The 18,254-nt window shown below is 42.1% G+C and overlaps 1 protein-coding gene and 1 non-coding gene across 6 annotated transcripts in view; one reads left to right on the top strand and one right to left on the bottom strand.

Moving 5' to 3' along the window:
* Positions 1-18,254, top strand: part of sorcs3a (sortilin related VPS10 domain containing receptor 3a) — a 294,433-nt gene that overhangs the window by 237,816 nt on the left and 38,363 nt on the right. For 4 of the 5 annotated variants that reach the window (XM_061830272.1, XM_061830271.1, XM_061830275.1 and 1 more), the window contains 4 exons: positions 6,949-7,066; positions 7,146-7,279; positions 15,675-15,788; positions 16,082-16,253. In XM_061830272.1, the coding sequence (XP_061686256.1) occupies positions 6,949-7,066; positions 7,146-7,279; positions 15,675-15,788; positions 16,082-16,253 (538 nt within the window). The remainder of the gene's footprint in view (positions 1-6,948; positions 7,067-7,145; positions 7,280-15,674; positions 15,789-16,081; positions 16,254-18,254) is intronic. The other variant, XM_061830273.1, reaches the window with a different exon arrangement.
* Positions 16,437-16,509, bottom strand: trnap-ggg (transfer RNA proline (anticodon GGG)). Its single transcript has one exon. It is a non-coding gene; the product is annotated as a tRNA-Pro (tRNA).

Genomic DNA, 18,254 nt, shown 5'->3' with positions numbered 1-18,254 from the left:
GCGGAGCAACAATTAGAAACATTGAAGCACACACTGGAAAGGAGAAGAATGAAGATTAGCGAAAATATGAAAGAATATATGTATATGAATGTGAGAGGAGAAGGAGGAGGAGTGAAGCTTCAGGGAGAAGAGATAGCGAGGGTGGATGACTTCAAATACTTGGGGTCAACAATAGAGAGCAATGGAGAGTGTGGTAAAGAAGTGAAGAAACGGGTCCAAGCAGGGTAGAACAGTTGGCGGAGGCTGATTGGTGTTCTATTTGACAGAAGAGTATCTGCTAGAATGAAGAGCAAAGTTAATAAAACAGCGGCGAGAGCAAGTTGGATAGGATTAGAAATGAGCTCATTAGAGGGACAGCCAAATTAGATGTTTTGGAGACAAGGTTAGAGAGAGCAGACTTAGATGGTTTGGACATGTTCAGAGACGAAAGAGTGAGTATATTGGTCGAAGGGTTCTGAGGATGGAGCTGCCAGGAAAAAGAGCGTGAGGAAGACCAAAGAACAGGTTTATGGATGTTGTGAGGGAGGACATGAGGACAGTGGGTGTTAGTGATGAAGATGCACGAGATAGGCTTAGATGGAAAAAGATGACACGCTGTGGCGACCCCTAACGGGACAAGCCAAAAGGAAAAGAAGAAGATACCAATTATAGCTAGATACCGTCCGATCCACTTCCGCGGCAGAGATGAGCCACCCAGTCGACAAGGCCGAGCCGGCCGCCAACCTTGACGGCCGGGGTGGCTCATTTTCGCTGCCGAGGTGGCTTGTCATAGCGCCGGACGGGCCCGCTTTACAACGTTGTCGTCGGTCTCGGCTGAGTGGGCCATAAACAATTGTTTATCACTGCCGCCATCGGCGATCTTCATTGCGGACGACGGCGGTGACTATGAACAACCCTGTAGACAATGGCGCACTCAGCCACGTGCGATGATAACGCCGTGAAGCGGCCCGGCTCAGCACCATGATAAGTCACCTCTGCGCCGAAGATGAGCCACCTCAGCCGAAGCTGTGACCGGCGGGCGCGGCGTCGAAGCCGGCGAAGGCTTGGGTTAGCACGTCCGTGAGGCACGACACGGCAGCCTTCGCTGGTGAGCCGTCACGGCAGCCTTTCCGGGCGTGCCGACACGGAAGCCGTCCGATGCACACATCGACACATTTGGCACCCCTGTCATATGTACCCTAATCTTTTGTCACATTATGAGAGACAGATTACGTGATCCACTGCAGAGTATTATTTTTTTTAGTAGCTGTATACACACCTACCTGTCATTGGAACCCACGAAGCTCTCGTCCTTTGCACCCGTGCAATCCATTTTTCACGATGAACCGGGACGCTGGAAAACAAAAAGCTGTATTTGTCAAAATCATGTTTTGGGGTGAAAAAACGCATGGGTCCATGTCGGCTACCGTTTTTTCATTAACAACATACTAAAAATCATGCATTTCATGACAGTGGCCCTTTACATCCAATGGCACAATTCACATACATAGTGTAAAAAACGAAAAGAAGCCACCAGTTTCTTTTAAGCAGCACACACACACGGAACTTTCACTAACGACCGCTGGTACGCCACAGTCTTTTCCTAGTTTACCTTACACCCCCCCAAAAGGCGTACACTGAGAATTAGAAATGTTACAGTACTTACGCAGCCCCTCAATGTGTCTTATAATGGACGAGATGTTCTCTTTTCCGAGTGGGAAAGGTCTGGTCTGAAGCCAAAGTAGAAAGTGCAGGATGAGATGGTGTGTAATTTTAAAGTTCCACCTTGGCACAGCCTGATCCAGGATGAAAGCACAAACAATATACCACACAAAAAGCTAATTCTGTATTTTAAATATCGGAAGCAACATAACATTAACCTGAAAATGGTTTGGGAGCATCATCATCACCCTCCTACCTCACCCCCGTCATTGGTAGCTTGTGAGAGGCTGGCTGCTTGAAAATTAGATATTGGGGGCGGGGGGGAGTCTGGGCACTCTGGTCTAACGTATTTTTTTTTTTCTTGGGGGCACGCCGTCACACAATCAACCAAAACTGCCTCACGATCAACGCATTGAGCAACCCAGGTGTAGGTGAATTTCCTTTGAAATGCCTCATTATGTTGATGACTTTTGACATCATCGCGCTTGCAGTTTGTGAAGCAACTCGGAACATATGCTTTTGGCATCACTTCCGATCATGCTCAGTATGGTGAACTTACATTTCTGTTTCCGGGTGAATATGATTGTTTAGGAGCAGGCTTGTTTATGAAATAAACACATAAATTAATATCAAGACAGCAAAAATAACCAACATTTTTCAATATCTATTTTTTCTACTCAAATAACAAATTTTACGCGTGTGATTTTTCATGCTCGACTGTGCAGATTTGTGAGTGCGATGGCGCGCGAGCGTTATCATGCCCGTCAAATGTGATTGACTGCAGTTGTGTTGACGGGGTGATGTTCTTGTACAGGGTGTTAAATAAAATGGTTATCACATATTTGCTCTCTTGTTTTGCTTTTAATGTACTTTTGCTAGGTCTAATATGCTCACATTGACTCACGTTTGCTTTGTTTGACATGGTTGCTTTGTTTATCAACTCACGCTTGCTTTGTTTGTCACATAATCTGCAGTGAAAGCAGGAGCAGGTAGAGGAACAATTAGAATGATGGAGGCATGCACTGGAATGGAAAGGAATGAAGTTGGTGTTAGAGAGGAAGATGCAGGTGATAGGCTTACATGGAAAAAGTTAACGCCGTGGTATCCCGTGACAGGACAAGCCAAAAAGAAAAGAAATGTTTTATAATTAAAATTTAGATTATGAATATATAACATTGCATATTTACAAGGTTTTATAATTAAATATTTAATGAAATATCTCTTTTTGTCTCATTTATATAAAGTACAAATACTGATTACATATTTTAAACATTCTAGTACCCTCATAAACATACATCCCCGCTACTTTGTGGTTCTTCACTTTTCGCGGGTGGTTCTGGTCCCAATTGACCCCTCCTGTAGAAATTGCATCATCCGTGTCGCTGACCAATCAGAGGCCAGAGATCTGCATAAACCACGCCCCCTTTTTGGACCCACAGTTCCCTCAGACAACGTTGCATGGTCCAGTTTAACTTTTGTTAGCGTTTTATCGACTATTTGGGTTCTTTAACAATAGAAATGGTTATCGAAGACATTTTTCGTACTTGGTCTTCGGTTTTGGAAAGAGTACGAATTGAACTCCACCAACTAGCCTTTCAGGATACCTGTCGTCACTATTATAAAGTCCATGACTACACCTCTTAACCATATCTATTGTTAAAGAACCCAAATACGCAATAAAACGCTATCAAAAGCTATACTGGACCATGCAACGTTGTCTGAGGGAACTGTGGGTCCAAAAAGGGGCGTGGTTTGTGCAGATATCTGGCCTCTGATTGGTCAGCGACACGGATGACGCAATTTCTACGGGGGGGTCAATTAACCATAAAAAACTAGGGATTATTCTTTATTTAAAAACCAAAAACCAGGTCCAAATCCTTTGTGTTCTAATAGAGTCTGACCTGACTTTCAACAGTCATATCAAATCAATCACAAAATCAATCACCCTGTTTTTTACCATCTGAAGAACATATTTTTTATAAAGCTTTGTATTTCTCAAGCAGGCCAGGTAAAGGTCAGCCATGCTTTTATCACAAGTAAACTTGATTACTGTAATGGTCTTCTGACTTGACTCCCCAAATAGAGCATTAAACTGGTGCAGCTCATTCAGAATGTTGCAACTCGCATTCTGGCCGGAACAAAGAGGTCAGAGCATATAACTCAAATTCTTAAGTCTTAAGTCTGGCTTCAAGTCAGCATTGGAATGCATTTTAAAGTTCTGCTACTGGTCAATAAATAACAAAATGGTTTAGGTCCTGAATACATGACAGAAATGCTTACAAAATGCAAACACAGTAGAGTTCTGAAATCGCCAGACTCAGGTCAAATAGTGGAGCGCAGAGTCCAAGGCAAATATGGTGAACCAGCATTTAGCTTTTATGCTTTACACCAATGAAACAAGTTGCCAACAGAGGTGACATCAGCCCCAAGTGTGAATGTTTTTAAATCCACGTTGAAAACGTTTTTCTCTTCTGTTTTAGAGTACTTCAACATTTAATGATATTTCTTGCACTGTATGCTGTTTTTAATTGTACTTTTAATTGTTATTTTTGAAAATACAAATATATTCTTGTCAATGTTATTGCTTTTCCCATTTTAAATGTTTTATTTTTGTATTCAAATCCTTTTAATCGTGTAAAGCACATTGAGTTACCTTATGTATGAAATGTGCTACATTAATAAATGTGCTATGCTTTGCATTGCTTTAGCATTACAAACAGTTCCTAAATAAGGGAGCAGGTAAAATATATAAGTCTCCTATTGTGAAAAACATCAAGGTTTCCCTTGCCAGGATGCGGGTCACAGGGCCCCTTTTTGTAGTCAGGCCTGCAGGTGGGGCCCGAAGGCGAACGCCTGGTGGCCAGACCTGCACCAATGGGCTTCGGCCAGGCACAGCCCGAAAGGGTGACTTGGGTCCCGTCTGTGGGAGGGCCATGGGGGTCAGATTAAGTAGGAGCTGGGCGGTTGCTGAAGGCTGGGACCTCGGGTATCTGATCCCTGGGTACAGAAGCAGGCTCCAGGGATGTGGAATGTCACATCTCTGGCAGAGAAGGAGCCAAAGCTGGTGTATGAGGTTGAGAAGATCCGATGGAATAGAGTCACGCTCGCCTATACACAACACTTAGACTCTGGTACCAGTTTTCCTTGAGAGGGTTGGACTCTCTTCCATTCTGGAGTTGTTCATGGTGAGAGGTGCCAAGCTGGTGTGCGTATACTTATTGCCTCCCGGCTTGGGACCTGTATGTTATGGTTTACCCCGGTGGACAAGAGTGTATACTTCCTTCGCTTTTTTTGTAGGGGGACAGATCCTCTTGTTTGTGCCGATGCACCAAGTGGCAGTTCAGCGTGCACACTCTTTTTGGAGTACATAGAGGGGATGCTAGAGCGTAATTCCACCGGAGTCTCCATCTTTCTGTTGGGGTAATTCAATGCTCATCTGGGCAAGGGCGGTGAGAACTTGAATGGGGTGATTGGGAAGAATTGCACCCCAATCAGATCACAAGTTGTTTTGCGTTATTGGACTTTGTGCTCATCATTGATTGTCCAAAAACAACACCATGTTCAGGCATGAGGATGTCCACTTGGTTGCAGTTTGATGATTTACTTGTGACTGCATGACTTGGACACTTGGGGAAAGAGAGGGACAGAACTGTCAACTGATCACCACCTGGTGGTGAATTGGCTCTGATGGTGGGGAAAGATGCTAACCCGACGCGGCAGGCCCGAACGTATCGTGAGGGTCTACTGGGAACGTCTGTCAGAATCCCCTGTCAGAAGAAGTTTTCACACCCACCTCTTACAGAGTTTTTCTCATGTTCAGGGAGAGGTGGGGGACATTGAGTCTGAGTGGACCATGTTCAATCTCTCCATTGCTGAGGTGGCTGACCAAAGCTATGGCTTTCAGGTGGTCGGTGTCTTTCCTGCTGGCAATCCCCAAAACCATTGGTGACACCAACCAATGATGCTGTAAAGCTGAAGAATGAAGCATTGGTGGTTGTCGAAGCAATAACTCGAACATGGGAGGAGTTCAGTGAGGCAATGGGGAAAGAACTAACTTTCAAAGAAATTCTGTTGTACGGTCTCAAGAGGGGTAAGCTATAAACTATAAACACTGTGTATAGTGGGGATGGGGCACTGCTGACATTGACTCGGGATATTGTGAATCAGTGGAGTTAATACTTCAAAGACTTCCTCTAATCCACCAACACTCCTTCCCATGAGGAAGCAGTCTGGGTTCTTCTATTTTTGGGGTTGAGGTCACCGATGTGGTTAAAAAGCTCCTTGGTGGCAAGGCCCCCAGGAGTGATGAGATTCACTAGGAGTTCCTAAAGGCTCTGGATGTTGTGGGGCTGTCCTCTGCAACATCGCATGAACATTGGGGACATTTTCTCTAGATTGGCAGACTGGGGCGGTGGTCCCAATATTTAAGAAGGGGGACAAGATGGTGTGGTCCAACTACCGGTGATCATACTCATCCGCCATCCGTTAAGGTCTATTCTGGGGAGCTGGAGAGTAGGGTTCATCAGATTCAGGAGGAGCAGTGCAGTTTTGTCCTGACCCTGGTAGAGTGGACGAGCTCTACACCCTCGGCAGTGTCCTCAAAGGTGCATGGGTGTTCCCCCAACCAGTCAACATGTATTTTGTGGATTTTGAGAAGGCGTTCGACTGTGTCCCTCGGGGTGTTCTGTTGGGACTCCTTCAGGGACTGCCTGCCCTAAATCAGGCTGTTCGGTCCCTGTACAACCCACGTCAGAGTTTGTTCCACAATGCTGTCACTAAGTCAGACACTTTTCTGGAGAGAGTCGGTGTCCGCAAAGGCTGGTCTTTGTCACCGATTCTGTTCACAACCTTTATGGACAGAATTTCTATGCGCAGCCGAGGCGTAGAGGAGTCTGATTTGGTGGCCTCGGTAGTTCATCCCTGCTTATTGCTGATGATGTGTTTCTGTTTTGTATTTTCTATTTCCATGTATTTTCTTTTAATAATATAAACATATATTCAGGGATGCATTAAAAGGTAACTCCACATTCATAAATAACTCCACATTTGTAACTCCACATTTTTCAAAGTTCAAATTAATTTTTGGTTTTATTCTCAACATTCTTATTTTGCCTAAGTGTTATGGGACACAATGGTTCTTATTTATTAAAAAGCCTGTCAATATTTACTTACCTGAAATAATGAGATGGATGTAGATACTGTTTTTCATGTAAATATTATATAAAGCTCTACTTTGCTTTGACCCTCCTGTACAACAATTAAATGCCAGGTGTTTTTAAAATATATTTTTAATGTATTATTCTTCAGACTTTTTGGACACTTCAGCCACCGGTCTGAATGGCAGCTCATCAAAATAGACTATAAGTCAATCTTCAGTAAAAAATGTACTGAGGAGGATTACCAAACATGGCACTTGCACAATCAGGTAAGCAAAAAAAAAAAAAAAAAACACGTCTTTCCATGTTGCTGTCCATATTATGACAGGATCATCTTTTTCCCTGCAGGGTGAACCATGTGTTATGGGACAAAAACAAATTTACATGAAACGGAGGCCAGGGAACAATTGCATGCTCGGGAAAGACGACTCAAGAGTTCTCTCTGCTGAGTCCTGTATTTGCAGAGCCCATGATTTTGAATGGTAAGCTGAACCATACAAACCTGTATTTTATTGTATGCAGAAAATAATTTTATTCATAGATTTTCAGTTTTAACACCAACATTACAAAGAGAGCAGTGATATTAATCCATTAAAAATGTAAAGGCTTGGAAAAAAAAATAAAAAACAGGGCCAGGAACACAGTGACAATAAACAGTAACATTTTTATTAATAGTAGGAATAGGTATTGAGTAAGAATAATAATGATGATGATAAATAGTAAAAAAAAAGATATTGCACTTGGGCTCTGAAAGGAGAATTCTAATTTTATGAATTCCTGATTTCATGGGTTTTATGAGCTCAAATTATGTAAAAAATAAACAAATATTGATCCTGAATCTATAATCAATGAAAGTTTTTGTTTTTGAATGGAATTATGGAAATAAATAAACTTTTCCATTTTATTCTACTTGACGGAATGGTGGCACAGCTGTAGAACGTTGGCCTCACAGTTCTGAAGACCGGGTTCAAATCCTGGCCCCACCTGTGTGGAGTTTTCATGTTCTCTTAGTCCATGTGTGGGTTTTCTCCAGGAACTCTGGTTTTTTCCCACATGCCAAAAACATGCAACATTAAAGGAGGAGGTTGTCCAAAATTTCTATGTACAATAAACCCTCCAATCTGAAGTAATATTATTATTACATATATTTTGGACATTAATTGAAATAAATAAATAAATAAATAATTTTTTTTTTTAATCCAAAAAAAATCTCGATATGTGCCAGCTGTCTCAGCCAGACCCGGAAGAAACGTCCTTGGCCCCGCACCGTGATGGTGCTTAGCATCTGTCTGCCTCAGAATATCCAGAATATAACATTGCATCAAAGGAGCTACCGGAAAAGCACCTTGTTGTGCAAAAACATTTGTCCCGGTTGACTGACAAAAAGCAGTAAATAATGGAACTAGCTTTTAGTATTCTTTTCTTTCTTGTAACACAATAATGTGGTTGTGACATCTAGGGGTTGTTGCAACACAGAATTTATTTCGCTTTTTTTTTTTCATTCATGTACAATCTCAAATTTTGAAATGAAAAATGTAGTCCAGATAATGTGTCAAATTATTTCCGAAATAGCAATGTGGTAAAAGAAGTGTTGAATGTTGGCCCCTAATATGAATATCATTATGTTGCCTGTGTACTTGTTTTGCACCAAACCAGCAAAGTACAGTAGTCATGTATGTGCTACAAAACCAGTATTGTTTGGACATGAATTGCATGTATGTAAAAGTTGGTTGATTATAAGTAAACTTCAGTCGCAAGTGTATGAGTGTACAAACATATCTAACAGGATAGTAATTTTCATGTTAACACATAATCAATATATGGCTTTGTGACATCCTTCGTAAACTCCATCTTCAACGAATATTTTTTGAATGCTCTTAACCACACAAGATGGGATATACACTGTATATTCTCTACATGTAAACCAACTCCTCAGAAAAGCATCAAACACATCAGAACATAATAAACATCACATTTAATTAGGTTTAGCTTCTTAGCTGTTAGTTGAAATGTCATTAGCTTTAGCTTCTTAGCCGTTAGCTGTTGCGTATTGATCGTCCGTCTTTCTCTTTGTTCCACTTTTCCTTTGACACCGCGCACAATTCCTCTTACTCCTCATTGCCAACGTTGTGCTTAAATGTATTTATCCATCCATCCATTTTCTTAGCCGCCTATACTCACGAGGGTCGAAGGAGTGCTGGACCCTGGATCCCAGCTGTCAACACGCAGGAGGCAGGGTACACTCTGAATCGGTTGCCAGCCAATCGCAGGGCACATAGAGACAAAAATCCGCACTCATAATCACACTTAGGGGGAATTTAGAGTGTCCAATTAATGTTACATGTTTTTGGGATATGGGAGGGAACTGGACTGCCCGGAGAAAACCCACACAGGCACGAGGAGAACATGCAAACTCCACACAGGTGGGCCAGGATCGAACCCGGGACCTCAGAACTGTGAGGCCAATGCTTTCCAGCTGTTCCACCGTGCCGCCACCTATATATCCATCCATCCATTTTCTGAGCTGCACGATAGTTGCAGGAGTGCTGGAGCCTATCCCAGCTGTTAATGGGCAGGAGACAGGAAACACACACCCAGACACTGGGAGAACATACAAGCTGAGCCACTGTGCCACCTCATAAAATACAGTTTTCCTAACACCCTGCTATATTGCAAGTTCTCTCACTTCGAAATCATGGAGAGGTCTGAAATTTTCATCCTAGGTGCATGTCCACTGTGAGAGAGATAATCTAAAAAGAAAAGTCCAGAAATCACAATATATGATTTTTTTACTGATTTATTTGTGTGATACAGCTGCAAATAAGTATTTGAACACCCGAAAAAGACAATGTTAATATTTCGTACAGTAGCCTATGTTTGCAATTACAGAGGTCAAACGTTTCATGTAGTTGTTCACCAGGTTTGCAAAAACTGCAGGAGGGATTTTGGCCCACTCCTCCACACAGATCTTGTCTAGATCAGACAGGCTTCTGGGCTGTCGCTGAGAAACACAGAGTTTCAGCTCCCTCCAAAGATTTTCTATTCGGTTTAAGTCTGGAGACTGGCTAGACCACACCAGAACCTTGATATCCTTCTTACAGTGCCACCACTTGGTTTTCCTGGCTATGTGCTTCGGGTCCTCGTCATGTAGAAAGACCCAGCCACGACCCATCTTCTGTGCTCTGACTGAGGGAAAGAGGTCGTTACGCAAAATCTCACAATACATGGCCATGGTCATCCTCTCCTTAATACAGTGCAGTCGTCCTGTCTCATGTGCAGAAATACATGCCAAAAGCATGATGCTACCACCCCATGCTTCACAATAGGGATGGCGTTCTTTGGATGAAAATCATCATTTGTCTTCCTCTAAACACTGTAATATAAATTATGACCAAAAAGTTCCATTTTGGTCTCATCTGACCACAAAACATTTTCCCATGACTCTTCTATATCATCCAAATGGTCATTGGCAAACTTAAGATGGGCCTTGACGTGTGCTGAACCGCGAGTTGAAAGAGAAATTCTGGAAGGAACTAGACGAAGTAGTCCTGAGCTTCCCAGACAGAGAGTGAGTTGTGATTGGTCCGTATTTCAATGGATATGTTGGCGAAGGAAACTGGGGTGATGAAGAAGTGATGGCTAAGTACGGCATTCAGCAAAAAAACTTTGAGGGGCAGATGGTGGTAGCTGAAGTAAAACAGAATATATGTGTGTGAATGAGAGGGGTGGAGTAGGAAGAGTGACGCTCCAGGGAGAAGAGATAGCGAGGGTGGACGACTTCAAATACTTGGAGTAAGAGTATCCAATCGGATGAAGGGCAAAGTTTATAAACCATTGATGAGGCCAGCCTTGATAGAGACAGTGGCTCTGAAGAAACAACAGGAAGCAGAACTGGAGGTAGCAGAAATGAAGATGCGCTCATTGGAGGGACAGCCAAAGTTGGATGTTTTTTGAGACAAGGTTTAGAGAGAGCAGACTTCAATGGTTTGGACATGTGCAGAGGCGAGAGAGTGAGTATATTGGCAGAAGGGTTCTGAGGATAGAGCTGCCAGGCAAAAGAGTGAGAGGAAGACCAAAGAAAAAGTTGATGGATGTTGTGAGTTGGGACATGAGAACAGTGGGTGTTAGAGAGGAACATGCCTCGGATGGGCTTAAAAGGAAAAAGATGAAACACTGTGGTGACCTGTAACGGGATAAGCCGAAAGAAAAAAAAGAAGAAGATCCAGCCATCCATTTTATTCGGCGCTTATCCTCACGCGAGTCGCAGGAGGATCAATCAGCTGCACTCACAATCACACCTCGGGGCAATTTAGAATTTCCAATTAATGTTGCATATTTTTGGGATGTGGGAGGAAACCTGATTGCCACGCAGGAGCGGGGAGAACATGCAATTTCCACACAGATGGGCTGGGATCGAACTCTGGACCTCAGAACTGTGAGGCCAACGCTTTAGCTGTTCCACCTTGACACCATTATTATTATCATTGTTATTATTCCATACATCCTTTGTCATAACCAGAACGCTAGGGCGGACCCAAATGCATGACTCGGTAGACAGGGAGGCAGTTAAAGGAAGATCTTTATTGGTTCCAAGGTCATATGCAGGAGAGTCAGTCAGAGTGAGCAGCAGTATCAAGAGCGTCAAGCTTACGGGGTTGGTCAGAGGACAGGCAGAGGTCGGTACACAGGGGTTCAGGATCAGGAATGAGGAAGTGCGGGTAGGAAGCATGGATGGCAACGATCTGGCAAAGCCAGACTGTCCGCTGGGTCCTATATATAATATTGATCATTATCACTGATGAGACGGAGGTGTGCAGGGGACCTGCACCGCCAGGGCTGGGACCGGCAGGACCATGACATCCATCCATTTTCTTGGCCGCTTATCCTCACAAGGGTCGCGAGAGTGCTAAAGCCTATCCCAGCTGTCAATGGGCAGGATGCGAGGTACACCCTGAACTGGTTGCCAGCCAATCGCAGGGCACATAGAGATAAAAAGCCACACTCACAATCACACTTAGGGACAATTTAGAGTGTCCAATTAATGTTGCATGATTTTGGGATGTAGGAAGAAACCGGAGTGCCCTGAAAAAACCCACACAGGCACGGGGAGAACATGCAAACTCCACACAGGGAGGGCTGGGATTGAACCCAGGTCGTCAGAACTGTGAAGCCAACTTCTTCTTCTTCTTCTTGTTCCTCTTCTCCTCCTCCTCCTCCATTACTATTATTATTGTAATTGTTACTTTGAGAAGTTGATGAACACAGAAAAAGTGTAGAAGAGGCAAGTGTGATGGACCAAGAAGTGGCAATGATTAGTAAGTGGGAAGTTAGAAAGGCACGACAAATGATGAAAAATGGAAAGGCAGTTGTCCTGATGACATATTGGAGGTATCGAAGCAATTTGGAGAGATGGCTGTGGAGTTTTTGACCAACTTATTCAACACAATACTAGCGGGCGAGAAGATGCCTGAAGAATGGAGGAAAAGTGTTCTAGTTCCCATTTTTAAGAACAAAGGGGATGTTCAGAGCTGTGGGAATTATCGAGGAATAAAGTTGATGAGCCACAGAATGAAGTTATGGCACAGAGTAGTGGAGGCTAGATTCGGGACAGAAGTAAGTATCTGCAAGCAAGAGTATGGTTGCATGCCTAGAAATAGTACCACAGATGCATTATTTGCCTTGAAGATACTAGTGGAAAAATACAGAGAAGGTCAGAAGGAGCTACATTGTGTCTTTGTGGATCTAGAGAAAGCCTATGACCAAGAACCAAGAGAGTACTCCATGCGTAAGTCTGGTGTGGCACAGAAATATGTTAGAATAGTGCAGGACATGTATGTGGGCAACAGAACAGTGGTGAGGTATGCCGTAGGTGTAACAGAAGAATTTAAGGTGGAGGTAGGACTGCATCAGGGATCAGGTCTGAGCCCCTTCCTGTTTGCTATGGTAATTGATAGGCTGACAGATGAGGTTAGACTGGAATCCCCTTGGACCATGATGTTCGCAGATGACAACAGGAAGCACAGCTGGAGGTTGCCGAAATGAAGATGTTCAGGTTCTCTCTTGGATTGAGCAGTTTGGATATGATTAGAAACGAGCTCATTAGAGGGACAGCCAAAGTTGGATGTTTTGGAGACAAGATTCAAGAGAGCTTACTTTGATGGTTTGGACATGTCCAGAGGCAAGAGAGTGAGTATATTGGTGGAAGGGTGCTGAGGATGGAGTTGCCAGGTGAAAGAGCGAGAGGAAGACCAAAGGGACGGTTGATGGATGATGTTGATGTGGGTGTTACAGAACACCAGAATACACAAGATAGTCTAACATGGAAAAAGATGACGTGCTGTGGCAACCCCTAATGGGACAAGCTGAAAGGAAAAGAAGAAGAAGAAGAACACAGTTTAAAAAGGAATCACGGGGGTCTGAGCATTTTACAGTGTAGATTACAATTTGTTGGTCTCATCTGCAAATTGAAGTTTCATTATCAGGTGGATTTTTAGATCTGTATAAAACCTTATGCAATAGATGAGATTAGAACTTGATGGGCGTTAAACACGTAATTGTTCTGCTCTTATGCATTTTTGGAATTAATTCGGTCATTATTATAAAATGACGCCACAAACATGTTTGTGTTGCTCGACTGCTACAGATACAAAAAAAATACAAAAGCGCACAATGGATTCTCATCCTTTTTTTTTTTCAGCATTTACGGGCCCATCTCCATCATCTTCATTTTTCATTCCAGTGACCATTTTCTAACAATATAGTAAACAACCAAAATTAGTTCAATTTTGTCTGCTGCCCATTTCAGATTTAATTTTCCTAATGTATTCTTTTACACATTTACACTCAACACGTCTTGCAATGTTGTGACAGGTTTTTAATTGTTCAAAACAACATGCTAATGATGTCGGCCTGCAGTGTCTGATAGTAAAATGTGGTATGTTTGTTATTATTAAGAGATGGGAAAGGGGCTTAGATAATTCAATTTGTATGCAAATGTTTAATGGTTTGCCTTTTTATTTTATAACAAAAGAGACAGGGAAAAACTGCCTACAGTGTTGGGTGTAGGTAGTTTTTATTGAAATCCAGAAAGTAAGCACAGATTATTTTCTATCAAACCAGCATGAAGTTAATCTTTTTTTCTTTGTGTCAACGTCTGTCTGGGACTGTTTTATTTGTTGTTGTTTTGCTTTATTGCTTTGCAGAAATGTTTTGGTGTCACAATATAAACATGCCTAAATCCACACATTGCCTTATATAGCTGTCATTTAAGAGAGTCACATAAAATATACAGTTTGTGCAGTAAATGGAGCATTTGCTCTCTCCCTATGGACTGTTCCTAATGGAATGGAGAAGTACATATAGTTAGACTTAACCTACATTGGACTGGGTCCCAGGGGGTACCTGTTCCAATTGACTGGGTGCTTTCACAGCTACAGCCCAAGTGTCATGCCTATAAAAATTCCAAAATAGATATTGTAATGAAAAATACATATAACATTATTCACTTCAATGTCGATATGAAAAAATAAATTGAGTGGCGAGTGTGTAATCCATGCGCAAATTTGCAGAAGTGTCATTCTACGATATCCAAGTGGTCGCCATATTGGCAGGTCTTCCGTCCGTGACGTCTCCCGGACATTCGCCAATCAAAACATGCGGTGCACACTAACTATGGGAGACAAACGCACCCCTTCTGACATGGAAGCTCTTTTCGAAAAGGAGAACACCACACAACCGAGTGAATTTACCGGAGCAACATTACACTATTGTTTCGAGCCCTCGTGGCAATATTCAGATGTAATGCAATCACGCCCATCCCCGTATGATCCACTTCCGCGGCGGAGATGAGCCATTGCGGCTCATCGCAGCCAGGCGGTGTGGCTTATGACTGAGCCGAACCGTGCTGCTTTAGAGGGTTTTTCACAGACGCCGCAGTACTGAGCAACACAGTCGAGCCAGAGCGAGTTGTGCTGCTTTTAGAGGGATGTTCAAAGCCACTGCAGTACTTGTTGAACACCGTCGAGCCGTGGCGCATTACTTCCTACCCGTTATTTGGAACCCACGAAGCTCTCGTCCTCTGCACCCGTGCAATCCATTTCTCACAACGAACCGGGTCTCTTGCAAACTTATGAAGGCTAAATCCATTCTCCCGAGTGTTCAAGCAATGTTCAGCAATGCAATGAGCCGGCATTTTGGCAAACACGAAGGAACAACGAGCTACCTTCCTGGAGGTAAAACTAATGGAAACAAATGAGTCCACTTGGGGGCGCCGCTGTCCTTAATGTCACTTCCTGCTTCTTCTCGAAAACAAATCCCTCGAGAGGATTTTCACAAGTTACAAAAAGCTGTATACGTCAAAATCATGTTTTGTGGTGACAAAACGCATGGGCTCATATTGGCTAACATTTTTTCATTAATAACATACTAAAAATCATCCATTTCATGACAGGAGCCCTTTAATCCCTTTAGTTTAACTTCCCTTGATGCGGGTCAATTTTTTTAAAAGCCAGATTTAAGATTTTGAGTGGCCACAGCTACCATTCTGAATTGACCCATAATAAAATCTATTCGCACATCATTTTAGCCCTGAAAGTGCTCCTAATCGAAAAAGCGTCAGGAGTAAGAGGACTTCAAAGACGTTAAAACACACACAAGACTAGTGCAAAAATTAAAAGGATTTTGATGCATGTCACTACAGACTGTTCCACCTTGGGGACATAGTTTTCATCAGTAGCTCATCAATACAGAGCAACAGTGCGAATAAGTCAGTTCAAGATTGTTCATCAATTGCTGTAGAATAGAAATAAGATTAGAATTCATCCTTTTTTGCACATTGATATTGATAATGTCCCTTGTGTATGCATTTTTTTCTGACAGTGACTATGGATATGAGCGCAGCGACAATGGGAACTGCAAACCCTCTTTTTGGTTTAATCCATCCTTAGCCACCAGAAGCTGCAGTCTTGGTCACAACTATTTCAACAGCACAGGGTGAGCATGGCTTGAATATTGACAAATTCATAGTTCAATATAGAACCTTGTAAAACCTACATATCCATGTAAATCATGAAAGATTGGAGCCCACCAAACATAATTAGAGCATTGCATAACATGAGCCAGAGAATTACGATGCACATACTGATATGCACATTACAGTTTGTAAAACATCACTTTAACAAACAACATGTTTTCATCATTGATAAATGTAACCCCTTGAGATTTAACTAGAATGATTTGAATAATCAGTGTCCAAGTTATGTTCAACCTGTGTGTCTTTTTTCAAGATATCGTAAAGTTGTGTTAAATAACTGCACCAAGGGAGTAAAAGAAATGTATCCACCTCGAAAGCAACAATGCCCCAAGAAACCTCCAAAGGGACTTTTGTTGACCACCAAAGATGGTAAACTGGCTGCCAACCTGGGCACTAATGTTACTTTCTTGGTTCATCTGGATGAGGTGAGTCCATGTGGAACTGACACAGGAGTTTAGCTGTTAGAGAACAGTAAAACATTAAAAGTTTCTTCCAGCTTGTCCCTTTCGGGGTCACAACAGCGTGTCATCTAAGATGAATGCACATATATGTTTGGCACAATTTTTACAACGGATGCCCTTCCTGACACAACCCTTCTCAGGGAGTGGAGGCCCCAGTGGGATATGAACCCACAACCCCTGGGTTCCCAAACCAGTGCTCTAACCACTGAGCTACAGGGCCTCAGCGAACAGTCACACATTCACACTTTAAAACGATCTTAGGATTGCTGTCTTTAAGTTGCTCTACAACATGAGATTGGATCACCTCTGATTTACAAAGTGTCATTTATCAATATGACAGCAAATCGAATCAACTGAAGTACAGTAACTACAATAAAAATATTGTTAAGCTGTTAAGGATGGCATTATTCCAAAACTAGAGTGCACTGAAACCTGTCTCTCATATGACTTGGCAGAAAAATGACACATTTATCTTAAATGCCCACTTGGAGTTTTAAGCATTGTCTATTGCGCTTCCATGTTAATAGCATAGCTGTAAATGATTAAAAACGTAGTCCAACATTAAAACAAATAACCTTTCAGGTCACCATGCAGTATTAATTCAACAATTTATTCTTGCGAGGCCATTCTTTTATTAATTTAGAATATGCTAGAAACACTAATATAAATACCTGGTATTATGTGCATTTAAACTTTGAGTGTAATGTATGTATATCCACTGCCCACAACAGTTGTCATATTTTTTAAATAATTGAAAGATTTGGAAAGATTGGAAAGAATGTTTGGAATTTTTGGTGTCTTTTTATTCTACAAATTCACTCACCGGATTTGCCCGAGTGATGAATAAAGCAGGGCATAGCCATAAACAGAATTGCTAAACAAATTTTGTATTATTCTAGTTTGTCTCCAAAACACAAGGATTACAGTGTTGTGAAAATGTATTCCTGACTTCTTTTTTTTTTTGTGCTTATTTATCATGGACAAAGGTTTCAAATCATCAAGCTAATTTTTAATATGGTTCAGAGACAGCCCAAGGAAATACAAGTTCCAGTTTTAAAATGACAATTCAATTTATTAAGGCACAAAAAAATTATATTTAAAACCCTTCTGACCGTCTGTGAAAAAGTAATTGCCTCCTGAACCTAATAACGGGTTGTGCCACCCTTGGCAGCAAAACAGTGTTGTTTTGCAAAATGCACATACTAGCACTACGTATATATGCTTTTACCAGCTGATCCACCGTGCCGCCTATTGTTTTATTTGTAATTTCAAATGTCTCAAAAGTATTCCCTTTCAATTCAAATTAAAATTCCTTGTGTATTTTTGACAGTGGTGCCAAATAAAGATTATTCTGAATCTGCATGATCAGAATTAGAATCAGTATCATCTCTATTGTATATTGGAAACATAGAAGGAAGTTTTGTTCGGTAGTTGGAGCGACTCGGGTATGATATTCATGACGACAACAGAGAGTCAATTCTGACATAAAGACATTGTGGTAACAATCACGGAGCAGTAAAGGTTGCTCATATTCTCGCAATGATGGAACCTTTCAGGGCAATGGTTATCTCATTCCCTTGTGCGCAGCTGCTCCTGGTAGCAGCCTCCTCGCCTGCGTATCAGTGATATTAATTATGTTATGCATTTAAGCTTCCTGTGTCTTGTATAAGTTTCCCAAGTTCGTTGTGTGAGTTCTGCATGAGTTCATAGGCTTTTTGTGAGTGTCTGTGCCTCGTTCCAGTGTTCCTGTGCCACATAGTCAAGTCAAGTCTAGTCTTGTTTTTGGCATGATGTCATCTGACCCTCCTATCATGTTCTTTGGACCTTGCCTTTTTCCTTGCATTTTTGTGCTTTTTCCTTTTAAGATTGCTTACTTGTGTAAAATTAAACCGAATTACAAATTAAACCTCTCTTAAACCATGTCTTACCTTGGACTCCTGCATTTGGGTCGTACCCTTTTCCCCT

This window comes from Syngnathoides biaculeatus, chromosome 9 (genome assembly GCF_019802595.1).
Source record: "Syngnathoides biaculeatus isolate LvHL_M chromosome 9, ASM1980259v1, whole genome shotgun sequence".
NCBI classification, from domain to species: Eukaryota; Metazoa; Chordata; class Actinopteri; order Syngnathiformes; family Syngnathidae; genus Syngnathoides; species Syngnathoides biaculeatus.
This window is presented reverse-complemented; position numbering and strand designations above follow the sequence as displayed.